General features: G+C 35.1%; 1 protein-coding gene across 7 annotated transcripts in view; it reads left to right on the forward strand.

Annotated features, from left to right (window-relative positions):
- CACNA2D1 (calcium voltage-gated channel auxiliary subunit alpha2delta 1) overlaps positions 1–23,426 on the forward strand; it is a 353,676-nt gene that overhangs the window by 172,835 nt on the left and 157,415 nt on the right. For all 7 annotated transcript variants that reach the window (XM_084206726.1, XM_084206727.1, XM_084206730.1 and 4 more), the window contains exon 5: positions 20,582–20,626. In XM_084206726.1, the coding sequence (XP_084062852.1) occupies positions 20,582–20,626 (45 nt within the window). The remainder of the gene's footprint in view (positions 1–20,581; positions 20,627–23,426) is intronic.

The following is a 23,426-nucleotide window of genomic DNA, read 5'->3' on the forward strand; positions in this document are numbered from 1 at the left end:
AATAGAAGATAGACCATAAAACTTTCTGCAGTTAAAGGTTCTTAAAGTTCTTCTGATAGCATTATGAATGGTCTATATGGTGCTGCATGAGGTTCATTTCTCATCCAGGATTTAGGTTTGGGTGATGAAAGCTCTTCCAGCAGCATTGCACATGAGTCACTGTAGAATGAAACTCATGGGACGAGCTATTTCTGCTTCTAATGAGCTTGTGATCAGCAATGTCCTTGGCAGTCAGATTGCAGCCAAATAATGGCCTGTGGAGTTTTCAGGAGAAAATATCACAAGCATTCCTCCTGGGGAAGTGTATATGGGCTGACTTGAGTGGAACATATGCAAAAAGGAAAGGGCAGAGAAGGCTGACTGTGAGACCGAGGTCTGTACAGGGCTACAAGGGATGTGTCAATCAAAAGAGCACCAGGGTGCCTGTTCTAACACCTTCCTCTAAATATGAGTGGGTTTTGCACAGTTCACAGCAAAAGAAACGTGCAAGCATTAATGATTTAATTTTCAGATTAATGTCACCTTATAATAAAAATTCAGCTTCTTAGATATGGCCTTTTGAAATAAGCTACTACAGGGAAAACGACATATTTATTCCATGAATTTTTTTTTTTTTTTGTAATTTCACCTGATAATCTAGTGAAAAAACTGTCCAAATTGTCTCAAGTAAAAAATTTGTTTGTCCTTTAGAGAAATAGTTAGGAGACTAAACTATTTACAGACATACAGATCCACATCTACTAAAATTCCTTTTTCTGTACTATTTCTAATTGAATAAGAGTATAATTTCTTCTAATATTTTAGGTACAATAGTGTATTAAATTCCAACTACTTCAAGCAGACCAAACAATTAAAAACAAACCAAAAACCTTAAATTTGGAGTCTTTTATAAATCACAGAATCACAGCATGGTTTGGATTGGAAGGGACCTTAAAGGTCATCTTGTTCTGACCCTGTTGCCATAGGCAGGGACACCTTCCACTAGACCAGATTACTCAGAGCCTCATCCAAACTGGCTTTGAACACTTCCAGGGAACTTCTCTGGGAAAGCTGTGGCAGTACCTCACCACCTTCACAGGAAAGAATTTCTTCTTAGTGCCTCATCTAAACCTACCTTCTTTCAGTTTCATAGAATCATAGACTGTGATGAGTTTGAAGGGACCCATTAGGATTATCAAGTCCAACTCCTGGCTCTGCACAGGAATCACACCCTGTGCCTGAGAGTTGTCCAAACACTTCTTGAGCTCTGTCAGGCTTGGTGATGTGATCACAGCCCTGGGGAGCCTCTTCCAGTGCCCAGCTATGGGGGAGCTCTGGGGGAAAAACCTGTTCCTAATACCCAACCTAAACCTCCCCCCACTCAGCTTCAGGCTGTTTCCTTGGGTCCTGTCATGGTCACAAGTTGAAGGGATCAGTGCCTGCCCTTCTGCTGCCCCTCAGGAGGTTGTTGAAGATCACACTGAGGTGACCCCTCAGTCTCCTTTTCTCCAGACTGAACAAACCCTGTGGCCTCAGATGCTCCTCCTAAGGATTCCCCCGGCTTTTCTTTGGACATTCTCTCCTATCTCAATGTCTTTTTAATACTGTGGTGCCCAAAACTGCCCCCAGCACTCGAGGTGAGGCTGCCCCAGTGCCTGGCTGCTGATGCTGTGCCCGATGCCCCCCAGACAGGGTTGGTTCTCCTGGCTGCCAGGGCACTGCTGGCTCAGGTCCAACTTGCCATTGACCCCCAGGTCCCTTTCTACAGCTGCCCTCCAGCTTGTCCTTCCCCAGTCTATAACACATCCAGGGTTTCCCCATCCCAGGTGAAGAATCTGGCACTTGTCCTTGTTAAACTTGGTGAGGTTGGTGGTTGCCCATCCCTCCAGTGTATTGGGGGAGCAGACAGTTCCTTCCTGCCTTTGAGGGAGCAGACAGTTCCTTCCCAGTTTGGTGTCATCGGCAAACTAACTTGATATTTCTTTAAGCACTGCCCCCAAGCCATTACTGAAGGTGCTGAAGAGAACCAGGCTGAGGATGGAGCCCAGAGGGACCCCAGCAGTGGCAGGTCCCCACCCTGCTGTCCCCCATTCACTGTCACCTTTGTGCCTGGCCGGGAGCCCATTGCTCATCCACTGTGTGACTCGGTTATCCAGCTGTGAGCTGGACATTTTGGAAATCTAAAATGAGTTAAGAGCATGCAGCTTACATATTTACCATTAGTTTTAGCTAAGTGACAAAAAAATAATTGTGGATATGAGTATTTTTCACTGATATTTAAATAGCAAAATACTTTTGGAAATGACTAATTAGTTTCCTAAAGGTACAAAGTTATTCAAAGTTATTAATCAAGGATAGTAGCTAAGAATATCAAATATCTTCTAATTAAAAAAGGGAAACAAAAGAAATATTGGATTGTGATATGTAATTTCCTGATGAAGCACAAAGTTGGTTAAAATAGTTGAACTACAGTTTTCTGGTATGGCCCAAAAATAATACTTACCTGTTGGAAAACTACTTAGTCCCAAGAGAATATTTGTGAAGTTTATGAAGGAAAATCAAAAGTGCTTAGTTTCAGGCAAATGAAGAAATCCCATTCTCTGTTTCCTACTCCATTGGTACTGCCCAATTCCCCAGCTGCCTGTGCAGCTGGAGGAATTAAGCCTGAATATTTTAGATTAAAGCAGTTACAACTCAGAGGTACAAACCAATAAATCTAAATGAAACAGCCTTGTCAGTTTGAAATTTCTTGTACACTGCAGATTGAAAGGGGGATGCTTTTGACAGTTGTGATCGTCCAATTATTTTTCTGAGATAGAGACTCATGAAAAAAATATATGCAGGCTGAAAGAATGAAAGGAAGAATTCTGTAAGAAGTAATTGCTGTTATTCCCCAAATGAATCTTCTACAATTACATTTGATACCACACTTGATTGCCTTGCAATGGTTGGTTAACTAAAGCAATTTTGTTTCCAGTTGGGTTGCTGTATTAATTGTACTTACACATGTAAAAACATAAGGGATATCTCATTGGCATTTTAAAAGGGGAGTCTGTATGCATGGCCTATTAACATCCACTTATTTATATGGAGACTGAAACTCAAACTTTTAAGACTTAATTATCATATAAAAATGCCACATGAAAAATTCTTTCAACATGCTTTATTTTTTAACCAGTAGTGTAATTTTATTTTCTTCTGTGTAAATGATTTTTTTTCTGCCTCTTGGTAATTTTGAGACATTTGAGCATTTTCTCCAATGCTAATGTGTAGTCTGGTGTTCATGTACCAACTGGGCTTAAAAATAATGACAAAATCTCATGGGAATATTACTTTAGAACTATGGTTTCTTTGTTTATATTTTTCTAGTAGAAATTTTGGCTGCATAAAACTGTAGTGAAAAGTTGCTCAGCAAAGAAACAAAAGATGAAAAGGATAACTAAGTTAAATCAGGGTTCCTATCACCAGAGTTGGTCCAAGTGGTGACTTGAAGAGCAGAACAGTAGTAGGTATCTCTGTTGTATCTTGCAGTTTGAAGATTTTCAGGACTCTCTGTAGTTTATTGTGGATGTTACAACAATGCTAAAACACTGTATCTTAAAAGCCTCAGCTGGAAAACAAACAAACAGGCCACGAAACTTTCAGCTTTGGCATGGTTTCATTATAAAGAAGCAGTTTACTGAACATATTTTGCCTCTTGAAAGAAGGAAAACTCTGAAGAAAACAAACTAGAATCCTTCTTCTGTCATCTCTTCAGAGATGTAATGCGCTTGTCTCGTGGTTTGTACCTCTGATAATTCTCTTTTGTGCAAAGAGCATCTGTGAGAAATGATGCAGCTGAGATGTGGCACCAGAGCTGCAGCACAGGGAGCCAGTCCTCACAGGTGCAGAGTAGGTGTGGGATCCTTTCCTAGTAAGTCATGGATACTTTATAATTTTGTGAAAGTTATAATAAGAGTAAACAGAGGCAAAGTGTCAAAGCTGTCTGTATCCTTCCACAGTGCTTTGATCCAAAACTCAGTGAAATAAATCTTCCCTAAATTTTGATTCACTTTGGGTAATGCCTCACATTTCTAAAGCCTCTGTGATTTGAAAAAAATCCCCAAAACATCCAAATGATCAATTTAAATGGACAGGTTCTAGGGAGGACAATATTTTATTCTGGGAAGGGCTGTGTGCCACTGCTTCTGGGACCTGTAGCCTTCATTTGTGTATAATTTAAATTAAATGTGCCCTATCTCACTGAAAGGAATTAAGTACCTTTTTTCTGCCAGTGATTGCACTTGGACATTTTTCTACCTAGGGCATGGATTTCTGTGTTTGTCTGGGAGTAGTAAGAAGGTAAGGTAAAGAGGAAATAAGGATAAATACTACTTACTGAAATTGAGTGGGTTTAAGGGTTGTTCTGGTGTTTAGCTGATGTTTATCAAATCACTTATACCTTTTTGAGTCATGGAAATTCACTGTGAATATTCCAGGAGCAAACATTCCTGCAGTTCTCTATAATATTTGTCAACGTGAGACAGGAGACACAATAGTTACAGCCTTTGGAACACACTGACTTCAGCTTCCCAGGATCTCCATCATTAGTAAGGAGAATTTCATCCAAGTGCAGAAATCCACTGTGAACATGTCCATGCTGAAGCCTCTTGGGAGATGTGGCATAAGCCTCACCAGATTCGGGAAGAATTTGTCTGGGAACAAGATCCCTCTGTTTGCCTGTCTGTCCCCAGCATCCTGCCCCCAAAATGTTTGGGTTCTTATTTCAAAAAGTCTCAGTGTGCCTTCTGGTTTACAAATATATTGCAGGTACTACTTAGATAAAAGAAAAGTATCTTAAATGAAATAAAAAAAAAAATCCAAGCCATTAGAAATCTTTTTAAGAGTAGTGTTGCTTGCTACCTTGCCTGGAGTTTTATAACTTCTTAGAGTCTCTCAGATGAGTCTTTCACTCTAGAAATCATTGATTTTCCCCTAAAATATGAGCTGTCATAGGACAGCATTTCCATGCTTCTGTTCCATTATATATCTGATCCAATCCTCTATGAGAATTACACCAATGAGAGTTAGTGTGATTGATCATACTGGAATCCTTGATTTCTTTTTTCTTTTTCACACTTTATGAATTTTAAACCGATTAGAGAGTTGATGAGGAGGACAGTGGTAGCAGTATAATCAGAATTAAGATTATATATAAGCAGGGATATAAAATGTGTAGCTACAGAGGAGCTAGCTTTTGCTCTTTAGATACTGGTTATTTACCACCTCTCACTATGCTTACCTTCAATAAAGGAGGGTAACTTCATAATATAAATCATTGCACAGATCTCATCTGTGCAGTGAAGTGCTTCACTGGTTGGAAACTTGCCAAAAAAGCTTTTAGAGTAGAGCAAAGAAACACCTTCAATCACTGTTGAGGGCTTTCAAGCATTCCATTTTATCTGAAAAATCAAATATGTTAAAGACCTCTAATACACTTTTTTTACTTATTGACCAGGCAACTCATTTAAAAAAGGTGCAGCTTCTGAAAGAGGTGAAGGGAAGGATCTAGATAGGAAGAAATGAAAGAAAGGTGTGATTTCTATTATTAAGCTGCCATACATGTGCATTATCACCTTCATTTTGAATGAGGCTTTAATGTGCTTTCAGAACAAACACCTTATTAAAAGCAAGATATACTATTGTACTCAATTTATTAACATCCTGTAGGTTCTTCAGTTTAAAACTGAGAAGTACAGTATGCTAAGAAAAGCTTTTGCAGGCTGCTATTGTGCACATTTTCTAAGAGTTCATTGAATCAGATGAAGCTAACTGGTTTTTTGATGTTACCTTTCACCCTCAAATTCAGTTTTTCATGTCAGTCTGGGAAAAGCATTCATAGCAGTGTTTTAATACCTTTGGTGAATAGGTAAAATCAATTAGAAATGGACTTGAAGGGTGCTGTTTAGTTTGTCTGTAAGCTTTTTTGTCAAATATTTTCATTTTAAAACTAACAATTTATTTTTTTTTCTCTGATTTATCCTTGCCAGTATAACTAGGATCTGACTACTTTCCACACTTTCCCAGGAAAACTCATTTTATAGTTGCTTATCACATATTATTCTGACTCTTTACCCTTTTTACACTGAATTTAGGAAATGTGCCAATGTTTTGGAAAAAGTATTAACCCACATAACTTTGCTATCAATATTTACAAATTGAATTTTTTTCTTGTATTTAAAAATTGGGAGAGGGATATTTTTTGTTGTTGTTGCCCTTTTTTTCCTTTTCTTTTTTTTTTCTTTTCTTTTCTTTTTTTTTTTTTTTTTTTTTTTGTTGTTGTTGTTTTGGGTTTTTTTACATTTAAAACTAAAAAACCCTGATTGAATATGCACAGGAAGTTAATCAATGGTATAAGACTCAAATAATGCTTTTCATAATGGAGTCAGACTCCTAAGTTTGAGAAATTCAGAAAATATCACAGAGGTTTGGTTCTTACTTCAGAGAAGGAGTTCCATTTATAATGGCAAACCTTAGAAGTTTGAGTTTTTTCTAAAGGAAATTAGACCCAAACATTTTTGAAATATTTCCTGCCATAAAGAGAAAATTTTGTGAATCTGTGTATAGATAACACACATATTCACAGTAACTGTAAATAACACACTGTCTACATGTGTTATTTCATACTAAAAATACAACTTTCAGAGAAAGTTTTGGAGATGGAGATATTTGTGAGTTTCTTAATTCCATTTACTTCTTTTTTTTTTCAAATGACAAAACCAGTGGTGTCATGCAGTCCTGATATTTTACCTTCTTCTTTTGTCCCAGGATTCCTGTAAGTTGCCAGATAAAAATTCAGTTTATCTTTGTCAAAGCTCATTGCCTTTAGAAAAGGACCTAAGAGGGGAGCTGGAAAGTTTCCATATTGAAAAGTTTGTAGATCTCTACACTCCCTGTTCCTGGAAGAGGCTTGTGCAGTAGATGTGAACAGAGAATGTTTAATGTTACACTCTTTTGCAGTTACCATACTGTAGAAATTTTAATAGGTCTTTCATTTTATATAGATTTTCAAATGCTCTAGGAGTGCAAGACAATCTTATTATTAAGAGCTGCATTTTGCTTGAGGGATTTGGGAATTCTCAGCTTGCCATCTCCTGAGTATAGTGTAATTCTCATTAGAATTGAAACAAAAGGTGAAAGTGTCTCTTTTATGTCCTGCAAATGCTGATGTGTGATTGGAGTAGTGTCAGATATTTCTGTAGGCTTGGCCACAAAGCAAGAGATGTACATAACACAGAGCAGAGAAATTCTTTGAAATTAGCAATATCCTAACCTGTGCTAACATCATGCAAAGAAATGCTTAAAAATTCTACCTGTTTTGACCAGAAATGCAGCTGTTAAGCATTTGCTTTGCTTTTTCCCAGTTAATTCTTGCTAGGAGCACATAAGAACTCTTTAAATAAATAAATAAACTCTAAGTCTTGCTGAAGGGCATTAGGATTTAGCAAGTCTGAGGAAGTCTGGGCCAGCTCTAGGACTGTGATTGATGACTTTATAGAACACACTAATATTCTGTTTTCATTTTCCCATTTGTTAGTCACAAAATTATATTGCACTGAAATACTGTGAATTGTAACTTTCTTGAAAATGTGAGAATAAATATAAAAATGATCAGACCAGATCCTTGCATTTAAGAATGGGTGAGTAATCCCTCATGAGTTATTAATTCAGGTAGGATTGTCTTATTCCTTTGGGCACTACCACCTCTCAGGAGGATAACTTCAGTTTTGCATTTCTTAAGAATTACACAGGAGAACAGTAAAGCTAAGAAGGTTGGCTCAGTTGATATTTTTCTGTGCTTGCACAAAATTCTGATTTTTTCACCTCATAAAACTTGTGCTTTGTCTGTTAAGTTTTTTCCTAAAGTTTAAATAAAAAAAGTTTAAGGAAAACTTCCAGCAAAAGTTTTCTACCAGACTGAATTTTCTCCATATAGGCAAGTTTCATCTAATTTGCTGTGGCATCATAGTTTAAATGACCTTTAGACTAAGGGATTCTAAATTTTCACAGAAGAAGTTTTGCCATAGCTCTTCCCCACCTTTCAGATAGAACATTTCAGTTTTATATTCCCAGTATTTGCAGATATTTTCTGCTAAAGCTGTCTTACTGTGAAACAGGGTGGTTTGGTTTCTTTTCATTTTTGGCGAGGGATACCAGTGAAAACCCCTAAAGCTGGATTAAGATTGAAGTTTTTTTCAAAACCATATCATTAATATATTTATTAATCCCAAGTGATGGCTGCCATTTCTTCTGCTGATGGGTGACTTATTTTCCTATTATAGAGATCACAGTAAATGGGTGATTTATTCCAAATACTTCCAGTCTCTCTCGATCTCTAATGTTTTGGGTCTACATTAATTACATCAGGACATGGAAGAGTAGGTGAGCATATAAAACCTGCTGAGATGATGTTGGAGGCATGCAGAAAGCCAGACAGGGTGTTACCTCCTAGAGACCTGCCAGCTGAGCTGAGAATGGTTCCTTGTGCATGCTGTGTCTGGACATTGCTCAGGTGTCTTGGGGGCAGCTGCAACAAGCACAACATGGGTGAAAGCAGAGTGTGTTCAGGATTGATCTTTTTTTTTATTTTGAAACACATACATCATACTCTATGTGAAAAATAAAGCATGCTCTATCCTAAAATTCCCATGGTTACACATCAGTAAGCATCCTGTGTCAAGAATAAGCACCAAGGGGAAATATTGTTCAAGATAAAATAAGTTTTATTTACAGCAACAGATACTTAACAGTTACAGATAAATTAACCTTGAAAGTTGGAAGGTAAAATCCCCTAAGTTTAGTAAGTTCTTCAGTAGAAGGGAAAATATCCCACAATTTCTGTGGAAATATGTGCAATATTATGAATTATAGTTATATTTACTATATTACAATATTGTGAACTATGAATGATGCTTTTATGAAAAATAACTACGACATGGACAGGACAGGACTTCCTTTAACGTCAGTAGGTTTTAATGAAATTATAATACTGAAATTATAATAATGTACTGAAATGTTTACAGGTACTAGTAAGAGTAGAGCAGTGCAAAACCATCTAATTGATCTTGTGTATGTTAAGAATAGGGTACACTTAATTCATTCAACTCCACATGTCATCTCTATACTGATAAGAAAATATTAAGATAAATACAACTGAATTCAGCAAATTCTTTTATGTCTGCATGAGCTCTACAGTACTATATTTTTAAGAGCCTTGAATGTTTTCATATGAAAAGAGAAAGTAGTCTTTATTGCTTGAAGATAATGAATTTAAAACTGACAGATTTCTGAGATATTAGATACACTTTTCCCTATTGCTCAGTGTTCATAAACAATATTTAGGTGATATTTTGAGAATCAGGCAAATTTTAAGATTGTGCTGGGCCTACTTAAATGGGTAGGAGTTATTTATATGCAGATATCAATTGTATAAATTTTCCTCCTTGTTTATACTTACATATGTATTTATATTTGTATCTACATGTATAAATGTTCGAAGAGATCATCTAATAGTGTTTGAGTATTTATGTCTATGAACAGGAGCACACTTTTAGCTGAGTCTCTTGTTTTGGAGGTCTACAAGGACTAACTCTGATGGGCTCAGATATTTTGAGTATCTCAAATTTTTTAACTAGTATGTGCCCATACTTTTGAAATTTTACTTCTTTCATGTTCTAAACTCTGGGAATATTTTATATTCAGTGTGAACAGTGTCTTTGTGGCTTACTGCAGAAAAGAAGTTCTGGTCCTTGGGGTCAGTTTGTACAGCTGACTAATGCTCACTCTGTGCAGGAACCCATGGTTTGCTTATGTCTGTGATTTTCAGTTCACTGCATCCAAATAAAACAACTTGTGCTGCTCTCATCAGGATAGTGAGCTTCAGCATAGTGCTGATAAAAGTGTCAGATCATTGGACAAGTGTTCAGAGGTATTTATAGTACATCACCTGCTGAAATCGTTTTGGAGGACTTTTCTAGGCAAAGAGTGGCTAATTTAGGATGCTTTCTGATCCTATGGTTTTCTGGAGCTGTAAGAGTTATCAGCCCATCACGTTCTGTAAACCTCCTAAAGTGAAACCAAAAGAAAACAATCTTTACAAGGTGGATTGCAAAGTTTGTTACATGAACTGTGTAAAATGAGAAGGGTGAATTGAGGGAATGGAGGGGAAAGAGGCCCAGGAAGTTTTGGCTCTTGTCAAAGAGGTCATTGATGGGAACAGTTTGGAATGACTGCTTTGCTGCAATAGTCTCTGCCCTTCTCCCCAGTTTTCACAGCATTGCCTTTGTGGCTGTGCACATGACATCATCCTTGACAAGGCACTTTGCAGCCTTCCTTCTTCTTTCCCCATCAGCCTAAGTTCCCCATATCCCTTTTTAAACATTTGTAGTTTCTCCCTCTTGTGCTTTCTGCAATCTCAGCTCATGCTTCTGTAGTTCTGTGCAATGGTGCTTTGGAGAGCTGAGCTGAGACAGTCCCAAGCAACACAGCATAAATTTCAGGGAACAAAATGATGAATTTCTTCAAGCTAAAATTAGTTGAATACATACTTTGCAATTTACTTCATTCTCTCTTCTTCACTGTGATCTTCCAGTGCTAAGCTCTTTTTTCAGTAGCCTTGGTTAGGTTTGCTGGAACTTTTCTGTCTTTCTTAACAAATACCTGCGTTCATTTCATTTTTTATTATAACAAGAGAGAGCTATTTTGCTTCAAAATTTCTCACATTGTCTCTTTCTTCACATCTTAACACTTCTGTGATATATCTGTCTGTCCACCCTGAATTTAAAAAAAACGAGATGAATTTCAAAGTGCTGATTTGTATGAGAATTCAAAAGTGAGTAATACAGTATAAGGGCCCAAACTTAAATGTGTTACCATAGGCTCTGATGGGAATGGTAAAATGCTGTAAACTTAATAAGTTTCTGTCTAGAATAAGATTCATTTGTATGAAACTTAATTTTTTTTTTAAATTGTGTGCAGTTGTTGAACTAGAAGGATGTGCATATCCATAACTAGATGATTCCTTGTCCGAGTTGTAAAGCCCAGGACTGTTCTCAAGGAAAGATTGCTGTTCTCTCCATCCCACTGACAGCCAGCAGCCATCAGTCTGGCCTTAAAGGTTTCTCTCTATTTCTTTGCAGTTTGTGGCATAAGCATCAAATACCTGATGAATGAAAACCCCTGTTGTGATCCATGTGAGGAAACACAAGCCCCTTTTCATTTAGTGCTGTTAAGATGGAGAATGAGAAACATAACAGCAAGATATTGATAGAACTCTTAAATCCTATTACTCTTCTGCATGACTTCCAGCATAACAATGTAACATCAATAATTAAGAGGAAAAATAACTTTGTTCTATTTTTTTTTATATGAACCTTTTGCTTGTAGTCATTAACTAGAAAAGTCTTCATCATTTCATACTAAATAGCTAAAGGAACATTTTCCAGCTGCTGGCTTGTCTCATGCTACTGAGCTACATCAGAAATAAGGTGTGCTCCTGAAGCTTTGCTTTGTTGCAGTGATTGAGTGCAAGACATGCACAAAACAGCTGCCAAAGCTGAACAATTAAATTATGATTCCTTCTGTTCTTTATTAATTCAGTGAACTTGGGATAATTCTTAGAACCTGGTAACTGCTGTCCGGAGTTGTTTTCTTTTTAAGACATCAGAGATAGAAGAAAAATTATTTAGATTAAATTCTTAAGAAAGATTTGTCTTTATAAGAGGCCCATTAAAACAATTAACAGTCAATATGCCAGACATTTTTCACATGGGTAAGCCAATACAATCTGAAAAGAAAACATAGCCTGACACATTTTGAACTTTATTACCTTTTGTAATAGGACTCGTCACATTTAAGAGGAAATTGAGATATTTTTTTAGGCTTTTTCCTAATTTTCATGAAAATTGTGTAAGATGAGTTATAGCAACTGGTTTGGGTTGTTTTTTTTTTTGTGTGTGTGTGTGTGTGTGTTATAACTCTCTGGGGTTTAAGGACACATTTTAAGTGATTGAATAAACTCAGTGAAGGATTGATCCAGACAGGGAAAGAAATCAATGCTTTAAAAAATATTAAGGAGATCATTAAAATTATGCGTCAGGGTCAGCATTGTAAAATGTGATCAAAATTTTGGATCATAGCTTCATAATTTATATATGAAAATTCATTTTTCCTGTGTTACATGACATTGTATTACCACACAGAAGTATCCTAAAATCTTCTTATATTTTAGTTTCTACATGTGGATAAAAGAGTAAATGAAAAGCTGTATAAGGCTCTCTACTGTTGCAATTTAAGGAAAGTTATGCAAAATGTTGGCACTTTACTACTCCGAGGAGATTCTTAAAATCCTTTTATGTTATTTGTTTATTACTGCTTAGAATCTAGTAACAGTGACTTTGTGTGATGTATTTCTTGTGATAAATGTTTTGGTTTTTTTGGGGTTTTTTTTTGGTTTTTTTTGTGAAGCTAAGCCTTGAAGTATACACACTTCAGCCACTGCCATGGATCACCAAGAAGCTATCCTTGAGTTTTTATTCCATTGTAGTGTCATATGCCTAAAATTTGATTCCTTTTTGTAGCAACAGATTGCAGCATTGCTAAAAGTGGTCTTATTTGGATAGGATAATGGATAGAACACAGAAGAAATTTAACAAATGCGCGCACTTTTTTTGGGGGGGGGGGGAATTCTACTAAATATTTGTCTCTTGCTTTGTAGAAAATATTTTTTATCAAGGACTACTGAAGATTTTTTGGAGTAAAAGGACTGGCATATTTTCTATATTTGGTTATGATAGTGCAAGTGGTTCATTTCGTCTCAGCATCTACACAGATATGAATTCAGAATGCCAAATTCTTGTGAATCCAAAGGAAATTTATTCCAAATTGTTTATCTAGTCTCCTGTACTCTACTTTTCACACTTTTTACAATCTAAATAATATGCAATCAGTTTAGACAATTTTAAAAAAAATTATTTTATTTTTATGTTCTTTCATCAACTAAAGAAAGTAATGCTGAATAAATTATAAAAAACATACTTTGCTGCTTTAATTAAACTGATCAGATAGTGTGATATAGAGGTTAATTAGCTGCTAACAAATTAATTTCATTTTCCCACCTGGAAATCTGTTTTGTAATCACTTGCCTTTTGCCTTATAAAATGAAGTTTCTTATATATTGAGGAAGCTATTGTGATGAGAAAATTAGCAGTTTCCTAGATCTTTTGGAAGAATTTATTTGCAAAAATTAAAATGGACCTAAAATATTTATGTTTCTCAGGGTTATCTCTGTCTTCCTTGTTTTTGACTTAGAGCACTGGAGGAAGAATAGAAACGATGGTTATTCCTGTCTCTTTATATCTGTAGCTGGTTCTTTAAATTAAATTTAAAGCTGGTTCTTTAAGTTTGGTGACTCCAGGGGAGTCTCTTTATGATTTTCTTTCCTGGTCATTTGTCACACACGCAAGTACATAAAATCCTAGTTTTTGCTATGGTCAAAATACTATTCTTGAGAATAATTTTTCAGCTTGATTAACTAAAACGAGTCAGTCTGTGACATAGGCAACTATACCAGAGAATAATATCAAAGTGGTTTTGCAACTTTAAATTTTCAGTCACTAATTTTTCATTCCTGCATGATGAATTTGGCCTTTGATACTTTGCAACCAAAAAAATGCTTGTTTGCCACATTTAATTTCCTTAGTTTACCAGTTGCACTAAAAAATTGAAGTAAATTTAAAAAGTTCCCTAAATGAAAAACAATTCACTAAAAAAATAGACTGTACTTAGCAGTAGGCAAATTTCCAAAATTCCATTGTTATATTAACAATTATCTGCATGTCCAACAAAGATTGGTGTTTGCAGGCCATTGAGCCAGAGGATGTCCTTATGCAGAAGTTTTTTGTGGAGTATGTTGTGTTCTCTCAGAAGAACAGACATCTCTGTAGATTTTGATTTGAATGTGTGTTTGTCTGACTTGTATTTCTCATGTTTTGGGCACTGTTATTATTTAACCTTTATATAACTATTTAATTATATATTATTTATTTATATATATATTATTTAATTATATAACTATTTGACCTCACAAATTCAACTACTTTTGACTTTTAACTCTACAGTCAAAGTGCAATTAGTACTTGAAATTTATTCTTAACTTTTTTTCATGAAGTTAAGTATTGTCCTGGAAGCTTATGTAGTCCAATGGCAGTTTCTAACAGTTATTCTTGCAGTGAAAAATATCTTGAAATTTTGGATTTTTTTTTGACATAGAGGAGTTTTTTACAGTTTATGCGATGAATTCTAGAAATCTGAAGACATAAGTACTCTTTCTAATGTTTGTTATTCTTCTTTTTGAGGTTATGCAGGTAACCTTATTACTCTTCACTGCTTCCCTTTTTTCAAAGTAAATGTGCAATGTAGCATAATATGGACACTGAGGCAAAGAAAAAATAAAAGCAAAAAAACCTACTTGTGTCCTGTGAAAACTAGAAGGGTTTCCTCCTGAGATTTGAATATGATATAAAAAACTTCTTACTCAGCTTTACTAATTATAATTAGCACAAGACAAATTAAATCAAGTGTGGGTAAATTCAGCACGTAATCAGATATTGTCACAGTGAGCAGAAGGGCACCAAGAAATGTGTCACTGTGAAGGTCAGGCCATTGAGTGGAGCCAGGAGCAGGTGGGTGACAGTAAATTTTGAATGTTTCCAGACTGATAATTTCAGTGAAGGAATTACCTGTGAAAGGTTGCTGAAAAAGTAGATCTTTCTCACCATTGGAAAGAAAGAATATTTTATGAGAAAGAGTGTGCAGCACCTTTAATGCTCCTTTATGTTATTTCCTGTAATCTTCACCTTCATCTTTTCATTTCAATTATTAGTCTCAGCGGAATCTTGAGAAAAGCCCTTTACACAAATCTGATGAAAAAGGCTTATCATAAATTATAGTGCAGACCTGGAAGGTTTTAATTAGTGTATGAAATTTAATATTCTGACAAAGCAGTTATTTAATCAAATCAAGTTTGGGGGAAAAATGTCTAACCCATGTGGCTCATTTGTCCATATTTTGGGTAATATAGTGAAATATTACTTGATAGATTTTTTATTTTATTTTATTTGTATTTTTTATTTTAGTAATTTTATTTTTAAAACATCCTGATTCTATGTCCAGTTTTCATGTTTTAAATGTGTGTTCTAACCAATTTCTTACAGCCCATGTTTAGGCACTGTAATGGCATGCATACACTGTAATTATAATTGCAACTGTCTTATCAAATTGCCTTAAATTTTGTTCACTTTAAGGACAAGTGATAAATCATTATTTTTACATATGGATACTAAAAGGAAAAAAGAAGTTATTAGCACCTAAGCTCCTTATTTTATATGTGTCATTTCACATATGTAAAATCACAAAGCTGGGACAAAAGTGAGAGTAGCAGTTGACATTCTTTCTTTTTTTCTCCCTGTTTGAAGGCTTTTATTCCCTGACATTATCCCCTTTACAAACAGATGTAAATTTTTATATGTGGTAGGCCATGTTCAGCTTTCTTTTCTGAGGAGTCTATTGTGCCTTAAACTGCATGTCAGACTGTATAAAGGATTAAACTAGAACTGCCTGGATTATTTTTCACAGAATTCGTGAAGATGGGTTTAAGCCTTAATTACCCCAAAGGTATTAGAGTGAACTTTTTTAATACAATTCTTTATCCAAGGGGATACAAGGAATTTTTTTTTCTTTTTTAATTAAAATGGTTGTTTTGCCAAAACTTAATGAAATGCTGTTTTAGCATTTTTAGGTATTTACATTAATTTCCTTTGGTCTGCCTAAAGAGTGAAATGGACCAGTATTGTTAATATTTTTATTGCTTTATGCAAAACAAAACGACTCCCAGTTTTTTCACTAATGTGGATATCTTTTCCAAGTGTGTGGGATTTTATTTTGATTTTAAAATATTCACCAAATTTATATTTGTAATTCTAAGAACTTATTTTTAAACTGAAGAGTAAAGATCAGACTTTTATTTGCTGCACGGTTTGGTTTCTCCCTGATTTTGATTTCTTTCTCTACCTCTTGCCTGCAAACTAACAGAATCCTCTCTATTTGCAGATTATCTGCAATATAGAGCATTTTTTTCACACTGACTCACTTTGGGTGCTTTAGCACTTCTTGGGTAAAATACTTAGAAGCTGTGCAACATATCCTGTTTTTTAAAAAAAATCCAAATAAACATATTTGGCTGTAATTTCAGATTTTATAAAATGTACTTATAATTGTGCAGTAATATGTATTTGCAATAGAATCTGCTACAATAATTTTATGTTTTCTTCCAGGGGTTTACTGAAGAAAAGCTTTGAGTTGTGGAAACCTTTAACTGAAGCTCTTCTGTTTTCTTTTCTGAGGGAATTAATTATTTTCTAGTGTCTCTGTAATGGCTAAAAGTGTAATTTTTTTACTTTAACATTTTACCTACAATTCTGGAAAAGCAGCTTTTAAGGGAAAAAAAAGGATAAATGTGGTATTTGTCAAAATGAATACATTATATTAATTTCTTGCAATATGAAAAGCTGCAGAAACCCTTTTTCTCTTCCCCCCACTTTTTTTTTTTAATATATAATATATTTATTTTCTTGTAGTTCACTACAGAGTCTCATAAAGTTCTAGAATTTATTTCAAGCCAATCTCCCCTGTAGGCCTAACACCATCTTAGGCTGCATCACAGGCTCTGGGTCCTGTAGGGTCTCTAGGAAGCCCATGGATAGATCTGAGGTTTTACATCATTTTAACCACAGCTTCAGGGAAAGCAGCATTTCTGAATAGACTGCACTGGATGTCTGTTGAAAAAGACTTCAAAAATGAATCTTTAGACTGGTTGGTGGAGCACAAACTGCATGTAAAGTTCTTGGAATCCTAGCAAAAGATTTGGAGAGGAGGTGTTCCTGCAGACACCACTACAATGCAGCCATGACCAGGAGCTTTCTTTTTGGCACTTTGTAAAACAGGATGTAGATTTCCTACCAGCAAAATGGCATAGATATACTACTGCAATTTTTTGCAATACATAATTATCTGTAGAGTCCATGTGTCTTGTTGCAATGCAATCCCTGGTTCTTGAAAGAACTAGATTGAAAATAGCATTATTTCCTGAGATGAAAAGCCAACTACAGCTTCATTGATGTTATCCTTGGCATTTATGTGTTGAATCAATAGACTGTCTGTGAACTTGCTCTGTAGAGAAGCAAAATGTTAGTGTTGGTGTGAGCTTGTATTTCATCTGCAGATTCTCTGAAAGCCAGTGTTTTCCCATGCTTTTCTTCTCTCACAGAAATTAGTGAGACTATCAACTTTAGATTTTGTGTGATGAAATTTAAGAATTTATTAATAGCACCCAATATGTAATGTTTCCTATTGGAATTGTTTTATACCCTGAGTTGGAAAACACAGAACTATTGAAATGAAAAGCAATTTAAAGACAGTGGAATAATCTCACTTCAGCAGACAATGCTATCAATGAAAGCATGGAAGAAAAATTAGGATTAGGAAAGAATATAAAATAGTAAGATTCAAAAATAAACCATTTATGACATAGTCCTTAATGTAATTTTTATATGACTTTCCTGATGTCTTTCCCAGATACTAAAACTTTTTGCTTTGAAGGGAGAATTAAAGAGGGTGAAAACCATAAAATCATATATTGATACTACACTGCAGTTTTTCCTATATGTATATGGTCTTCAAAAATCGTTTTTATAAGTTCAGCTTCAGAACTGCCTTACCAAATCCCCTCATTGGTGAACAGAAGTTATAGCGAGTCTTTATTCCCTCTTTTGCACAGAATTACTGGATAAAGAACAAAAATAAAAATCCAGGATGTTTACACTCTACCTTCAGTTTGCTGACCAAGTTTGCAGTACTACTTGGTGCCAAAAGTGTGCAGCAGTGGGAAGATTCAAATTCTTTGTGTCAAGGAGTTAATAAATAACTAAACTACTCGCTTGAGAGCCAGCAACAAAGCAATTTGTTCTTGCCAACTGGAAGTGGTTAAATGATGAAAAATTGTCCTCTAAAGATCTGAGTGATCCATGAATCTAATTTGTGAACCATAGAGCATTCTGTGTGCTGTAGCACTGGGTATCCCATATTTTCTATATTAAGAGTAGTGAGATATGTCCAATGTCAGTGTCAGTTTATTCATTATATAGGTAATATCTCCAGGCAGGGTAATGGACAACAAGATATGAATAACCTTACAAAAAATATCTAAGTCATTTGGGCAGGAAGCGTTTATTTTCATTAACTTGTAAATATATCATGTGCCTAAAATGTTATTCTAAAAAGTGATTTAAAAAATACTGTTCAGTCCAGTAGAGATAAATAGTAAAGCCATGGCGGCTTTGAAAAATTTAAACAAATAAATAAAAATTTAAAAGACAGGGAAAATATAGTTGTGAAAATAAAGAGTAGTTTTGTTTAAGTATATGAACAGAGTTGTGTCTGTTGATGACAGTGTTAAAAATCCTATACAATAATGATTTGATAGCAGGATAAACAAGAGCAATGGAGAGGGGCTCAGGAAATAAAGTCATGTCTAGATGAGAGTCAATACAAGAGAGGGCCTAATAGAAATAGCATTTTTTGAAAGTGTTCCTTTTAAAAACAAAAGCTGTAAACAAAAACAATATAGCCAGTTAATTATATCCACATTGCTTTTCCTGCTCTCCTTTTTCCTGGACAAAACCTTCTAGGGATGAGATTGCAGGGGAGCTGCTCTAATACTGCTCTGACATAAAGAGTTGCGGTGAACAAAATGTGCAATTTTTTTTTCTTTTAATTTGTTTTACTAAACAGATCACCATGTGATGAAAACCCTTGTGTTAGTATTTGTGGCTGCATCCTTTGCAGCTTCAAATGTTGCCTGCTAAAGAATCAGAGGGACTTTTGAAGCAATCACATTATTTACAGAACAGTTATTTCGTACATAGCTATTTACAAAGTGAAGAGCAACCAAAGAAAATAGAACCTTTGCCTCTTCTGACTTACTCAAAGGCTTCCACAAGCATTATGTGGTCTTTTCCTTACAACAATCAAGTGAATAAGCAATTAGCTTCAGTCTTTAATGATGAAAAGAATTTCCTCCTGTGTCTGTAATGCCTTTAGGTCTGGCTTTGGCATCCAGATACAGATACTCAACCAACTGACCTAAGGATAAAGAATGTCTTGATGGAAAAGTGGAAAAGTTCATTTTGAGGGAAAAGGATGAATTCGTGTTAATAGCACTCACCTCAAAATGGCATATAGCTCATCTGTAATATATTTCATGTTTGACTTTCTAAAAGGTCACAAAGGAGAATAAATGATGTCATTATTTATGGAGTGAGTAAAATGATCATTTGTAAAGATGAACTGCATTACCTTGTAATACATGTCATACTTTTTTTAGTGAAAGTGAAAAGTGTTGGTGGCTTATCCACTTGAAAAATGATTACTGAAAGCATTCTTTCCTGTTGGTATTTATAAAAGAAAACACTTTGTTGTGTTCAACTTTTTATTTAGATACATAAAAGGCATTACCATAAACAGAAGAGAAAAAATAAATTAAGATAATTTTTGGAGGTCAACAGCATTCACCTGTTTTAAGCACACTGCTGGATATGAAGAAATATGACTTCTCCCTTTATTTTGTTATTCAAAATCAGTAAAGATAATTAAAAAGGCTATGTTCATACATGTCTCTATTTCATACAGAAATGCACTTGAAAGTTATTTTTTTCAAAAAAACCTTGGGCACATTGCAGCAATTTGTTTGGTGGAAAGCTACTCCAGTGAACCTAAATCTTCAAGGCTTTTAAATGCTTCAGTAATATCTAAACAGGAAAAAAAACCAAAAAAACCTGTATTCCATAGGCATGCCTCAGTTTTCAGCAAGCTATAGAAGTTAGCACTGAATGGAATTTCTGACTGATTTTAGAATGGGAGCGAGCAATCTTCTCCTTCTATGCTTTACTTGAACTACAGGGTACAGTGTTTCCACAGAGCTGCCAGGATCTGCTGTACACTCCAACAGCCAGACTCTCCTGTAATGCATTTTCACAGATTTTATTTTTGCAGTGGGAGGTGAATAAAACCATAAACATGTGTACAGCAAATACTTACCCCACTTAGCAAAGCCCGTGCCTGGCTGTGTCTGCTGCCTGCTGGATGTCATGGTGCATAAATCCCCTAATTGCACAGTGAAAGTCACATGTCTGTGACAGAAACAGCTCATGGAAGCCTTTTATGAGCTCTGGAGTTTGTCCAATGTTATCTGTACTTTTCTAGCTGTGTTTTGAGTGACTCATGCAGCCTCCCACGGAAGAAGCGTTAAATGAATGAAGTTAAGCACGAGCATGGGAAATTGTGCATGCAACAGAGGGCAAGACAAGATCAGAGTTGGTCATGTTTCAAAGAGAATACATAAAGAACTGGTGGTTGACTTCAAAATGTATCTTGCAATAGTAGAGATTATTGCTACATAGATTTATTCTCTACTTTCAAACTAACAGAATTACTTTTCTTTCTCTTACAGAATAATGATATAATCTATTACAATGCAAAAGACGATCAGAATGATGTAAGTAATATGTTTCATTTAATTTCATTGCCTGTAATCTCAGAAAATTAGGGGAATGAAAATGTTAATGAAACTCTAAGACTGTCATTAAGAGATTGGGCAAAAGCAAAAAAGCAAGAAACTTAAAAACATCCTTAAAAGTTTTCTCAAGAGCCAGGCAATATTTTATGTTTTAATTCTCAAAGTCTGTCTCCTTTCATACAGTTTGAATTACTGGTCAGGCAGAAAATGTGCTGGGACAATGAAGATCCTGACGGCAGTATAATTCACTTTTTGAAACGTTATAAAATCATAATTATAGGATTGGAGAATCAAAGTGATAAATGTAAATAATTCAGTTCACTCTGCAGGAACCATTTTCTGGTCTTATTTTCCAAGATCAGATGATGTTGTTCTTTGTTCTTTATAATAAATCTTTTACATGAGGAGGATAAAGATATGAAATGTTACTGAAAAATTATTTTCATTCACATTGTGATCATTTATGTGATTGTAATAAGATCTGGGAAAACTGAAAATCCAATCACAAGATTTAAACTAAATGTATGATACTTCAATTCCTGGTTTACTAAAACTCTTACTTTAAAAATGTTGAAGTCTCCTATCTACCATTAACTGTTAAAAATCTTTATGTGTTCTGGAGACAATACAAGCTATCCTCACCTTCACTGGAGATAATACAACTGCTTGTCTTCATTATAGGTTTAATTTATAAGACCATAGAAAAATGTTGTAAATGTATTAATCAGAATTGCCAGCATACTTCATTTGCACTTTTTAATCAAGTATACTTTAGAGATTGATGGCATCACTATTTAATGGATGCTTCTGCTGTAAGGCAATTAAAGAAGGCACATAGATCATGTCAAGCAGAACTATTTTATATGGTTCTGTAGAGTTATGAGTCCTTTGTTTCAGATACCACAAACTACTGTCCTGAGTTTTAAAGTTTTCATGATTTAAGTAAAATTCATTAGAAGTAACATAATGTTGAAATGTACTATTCTATTCTCATAAAATTCACTGGATGACAGGTGCTAAACTTTTCTGGAAACAGAGTTACAAAGCTTAAAAATTGGATTTTTAATCTCATGATACCAGATAGTAATGGCAGATTGTGGTATGAAGTAAAAACTGTGGTGTATCTGTTATGATTAAGTAGTCCTGGGAAAGGTCTTCAGATTGCTAGTTCTACAACTACAATTCAAATCTGTTGGGCAAGGCAGGAAAGGAGATAGTATTTCAGAGTTTAGTCGTTGGTTTTTTAAAATTTTCTTCAAGTCATTTATTTTCCTTCAATAAAAAGTATGTGCGCGCACACACGTCCTAAAGCAAAGTTTGTTAGACCAGATATCTATATTATTTCTGTTTCACTTTTATTTCTTTTTTTATGTCTTTCTGAACGTTCATTAGAACGAAGTTTATATTAATGTTTATTGTTGAGAAGTGATAAAGACACGATGGTCAGTGATCTGATTGTGATTTTTTTTAAGACCTTCATCAAGATTTCAACTGTGTATGTAAACACCACAGATTCTTCCCTTCTTGCGGCTGAAAAAACTGCTTAAGACAGCTTTTTTTCTTTAAATACTTAGAAATTTTAATAAAATCATCTCTGAAGCACTGGTTAGTAAAATTGTGCTTACAGTCCATTAATTTCTGTGTCTAACAAGTCCACACATTTTTCCTCTTCCATGCTGTAAGCCTTCATTTATTCACAGGAAATGATATTATATTTATCTTTGAGTACAATCAAGAATAATTGGTAGCAGAAATTAATTTATTAAAATTAGACATCTGAACAAATCACTGTGGGTATCTCTAGGGTGCTGTTCAGTTTGCTTTGAGACAGATGTCTAAGGTTATCTGAACAGAATCATTTCTAGGTGTGTGTTTCTCTGTAAACAGGTCCCTGTAACAGATCCTTTTAGATCTTAACTTTTGGATGCTGAAGAATTAGAAGAAATCAATCTCACAGGTCTTGCTTGCCAGTTTTTATTTGTCTCCACTCATCCTTTGAATATTACAGCTTTTTCAGAAGAGCAGTCCTCCTAAATTCTGTGTATGATTCTGGTGTATGTTTATATGCTGCAGGACGGTTTCCTTTCCTTCTTCCCATTCCCATACCACATTCAGGAGATCCTTCTCCCATTTTTCATCTGCTGTCTATATTGGCCTTTTCCAATCTAATGACTGGGCTTATTTGTACTTAAAAAAAAAAAAAAAAAGAATCACAGGAAGGCCAATCATTCTCTGGCCTTTGGATTTCTCAGTCTCTCAGATGAAATGATCAATTTGTAACCCTGTAGTCCATCAATCAGTGATAGACCTTTTGTACTCTTTATCTTACACCAGCAATTATGTTCTGCTTGCTTATTTCCCCCTCCCCCCCAGTGCTCCGTGTAATGTGTGAGCACTTGATGATAATTAATGGGTTTTATCCTCACAACAAGGTAGGAGGTATTATATTTCCATTTTTTATATCTTATAGGAAGATAATGGCCAAACTTGTAAATTAGTATAGCTCTCTCAGGTTTTCATTCACTGTCCTTTTCCCAAGAACCCTTTCAGTTTGATATATTGCAGCCTGTTTGTGCACTTTAATTTGCTGGCGTCAACAGCTTGTTGTATTTGGACAAATGCTGCAATGCTTTCATTGGACAACTGAGCAGTCCCACATTAAGCTGCTCTTTCCCATTAGTTTTCATATTGCTTTGCCTGTTTTCTCATCTTGTCCTTTGTGCCCCCACCTTATTGATAGTAATTTTGCTTCACAGCTCAATTCTTTCCCCTTCTTTAT

The sequence above is a fragment of the Fringilla coelebs genome (genome assembly GCF_963513975.1).
Source record: "Fringilla coelebs genome assembly, chromosome: 5".
In the NCBI taxonomy this organism is placed as follows: Eukaryota; Metazoa; Chordata; class Aves; order Passeriformes; family Fringillidae; genus Fringilla; species Fringilla coelebs.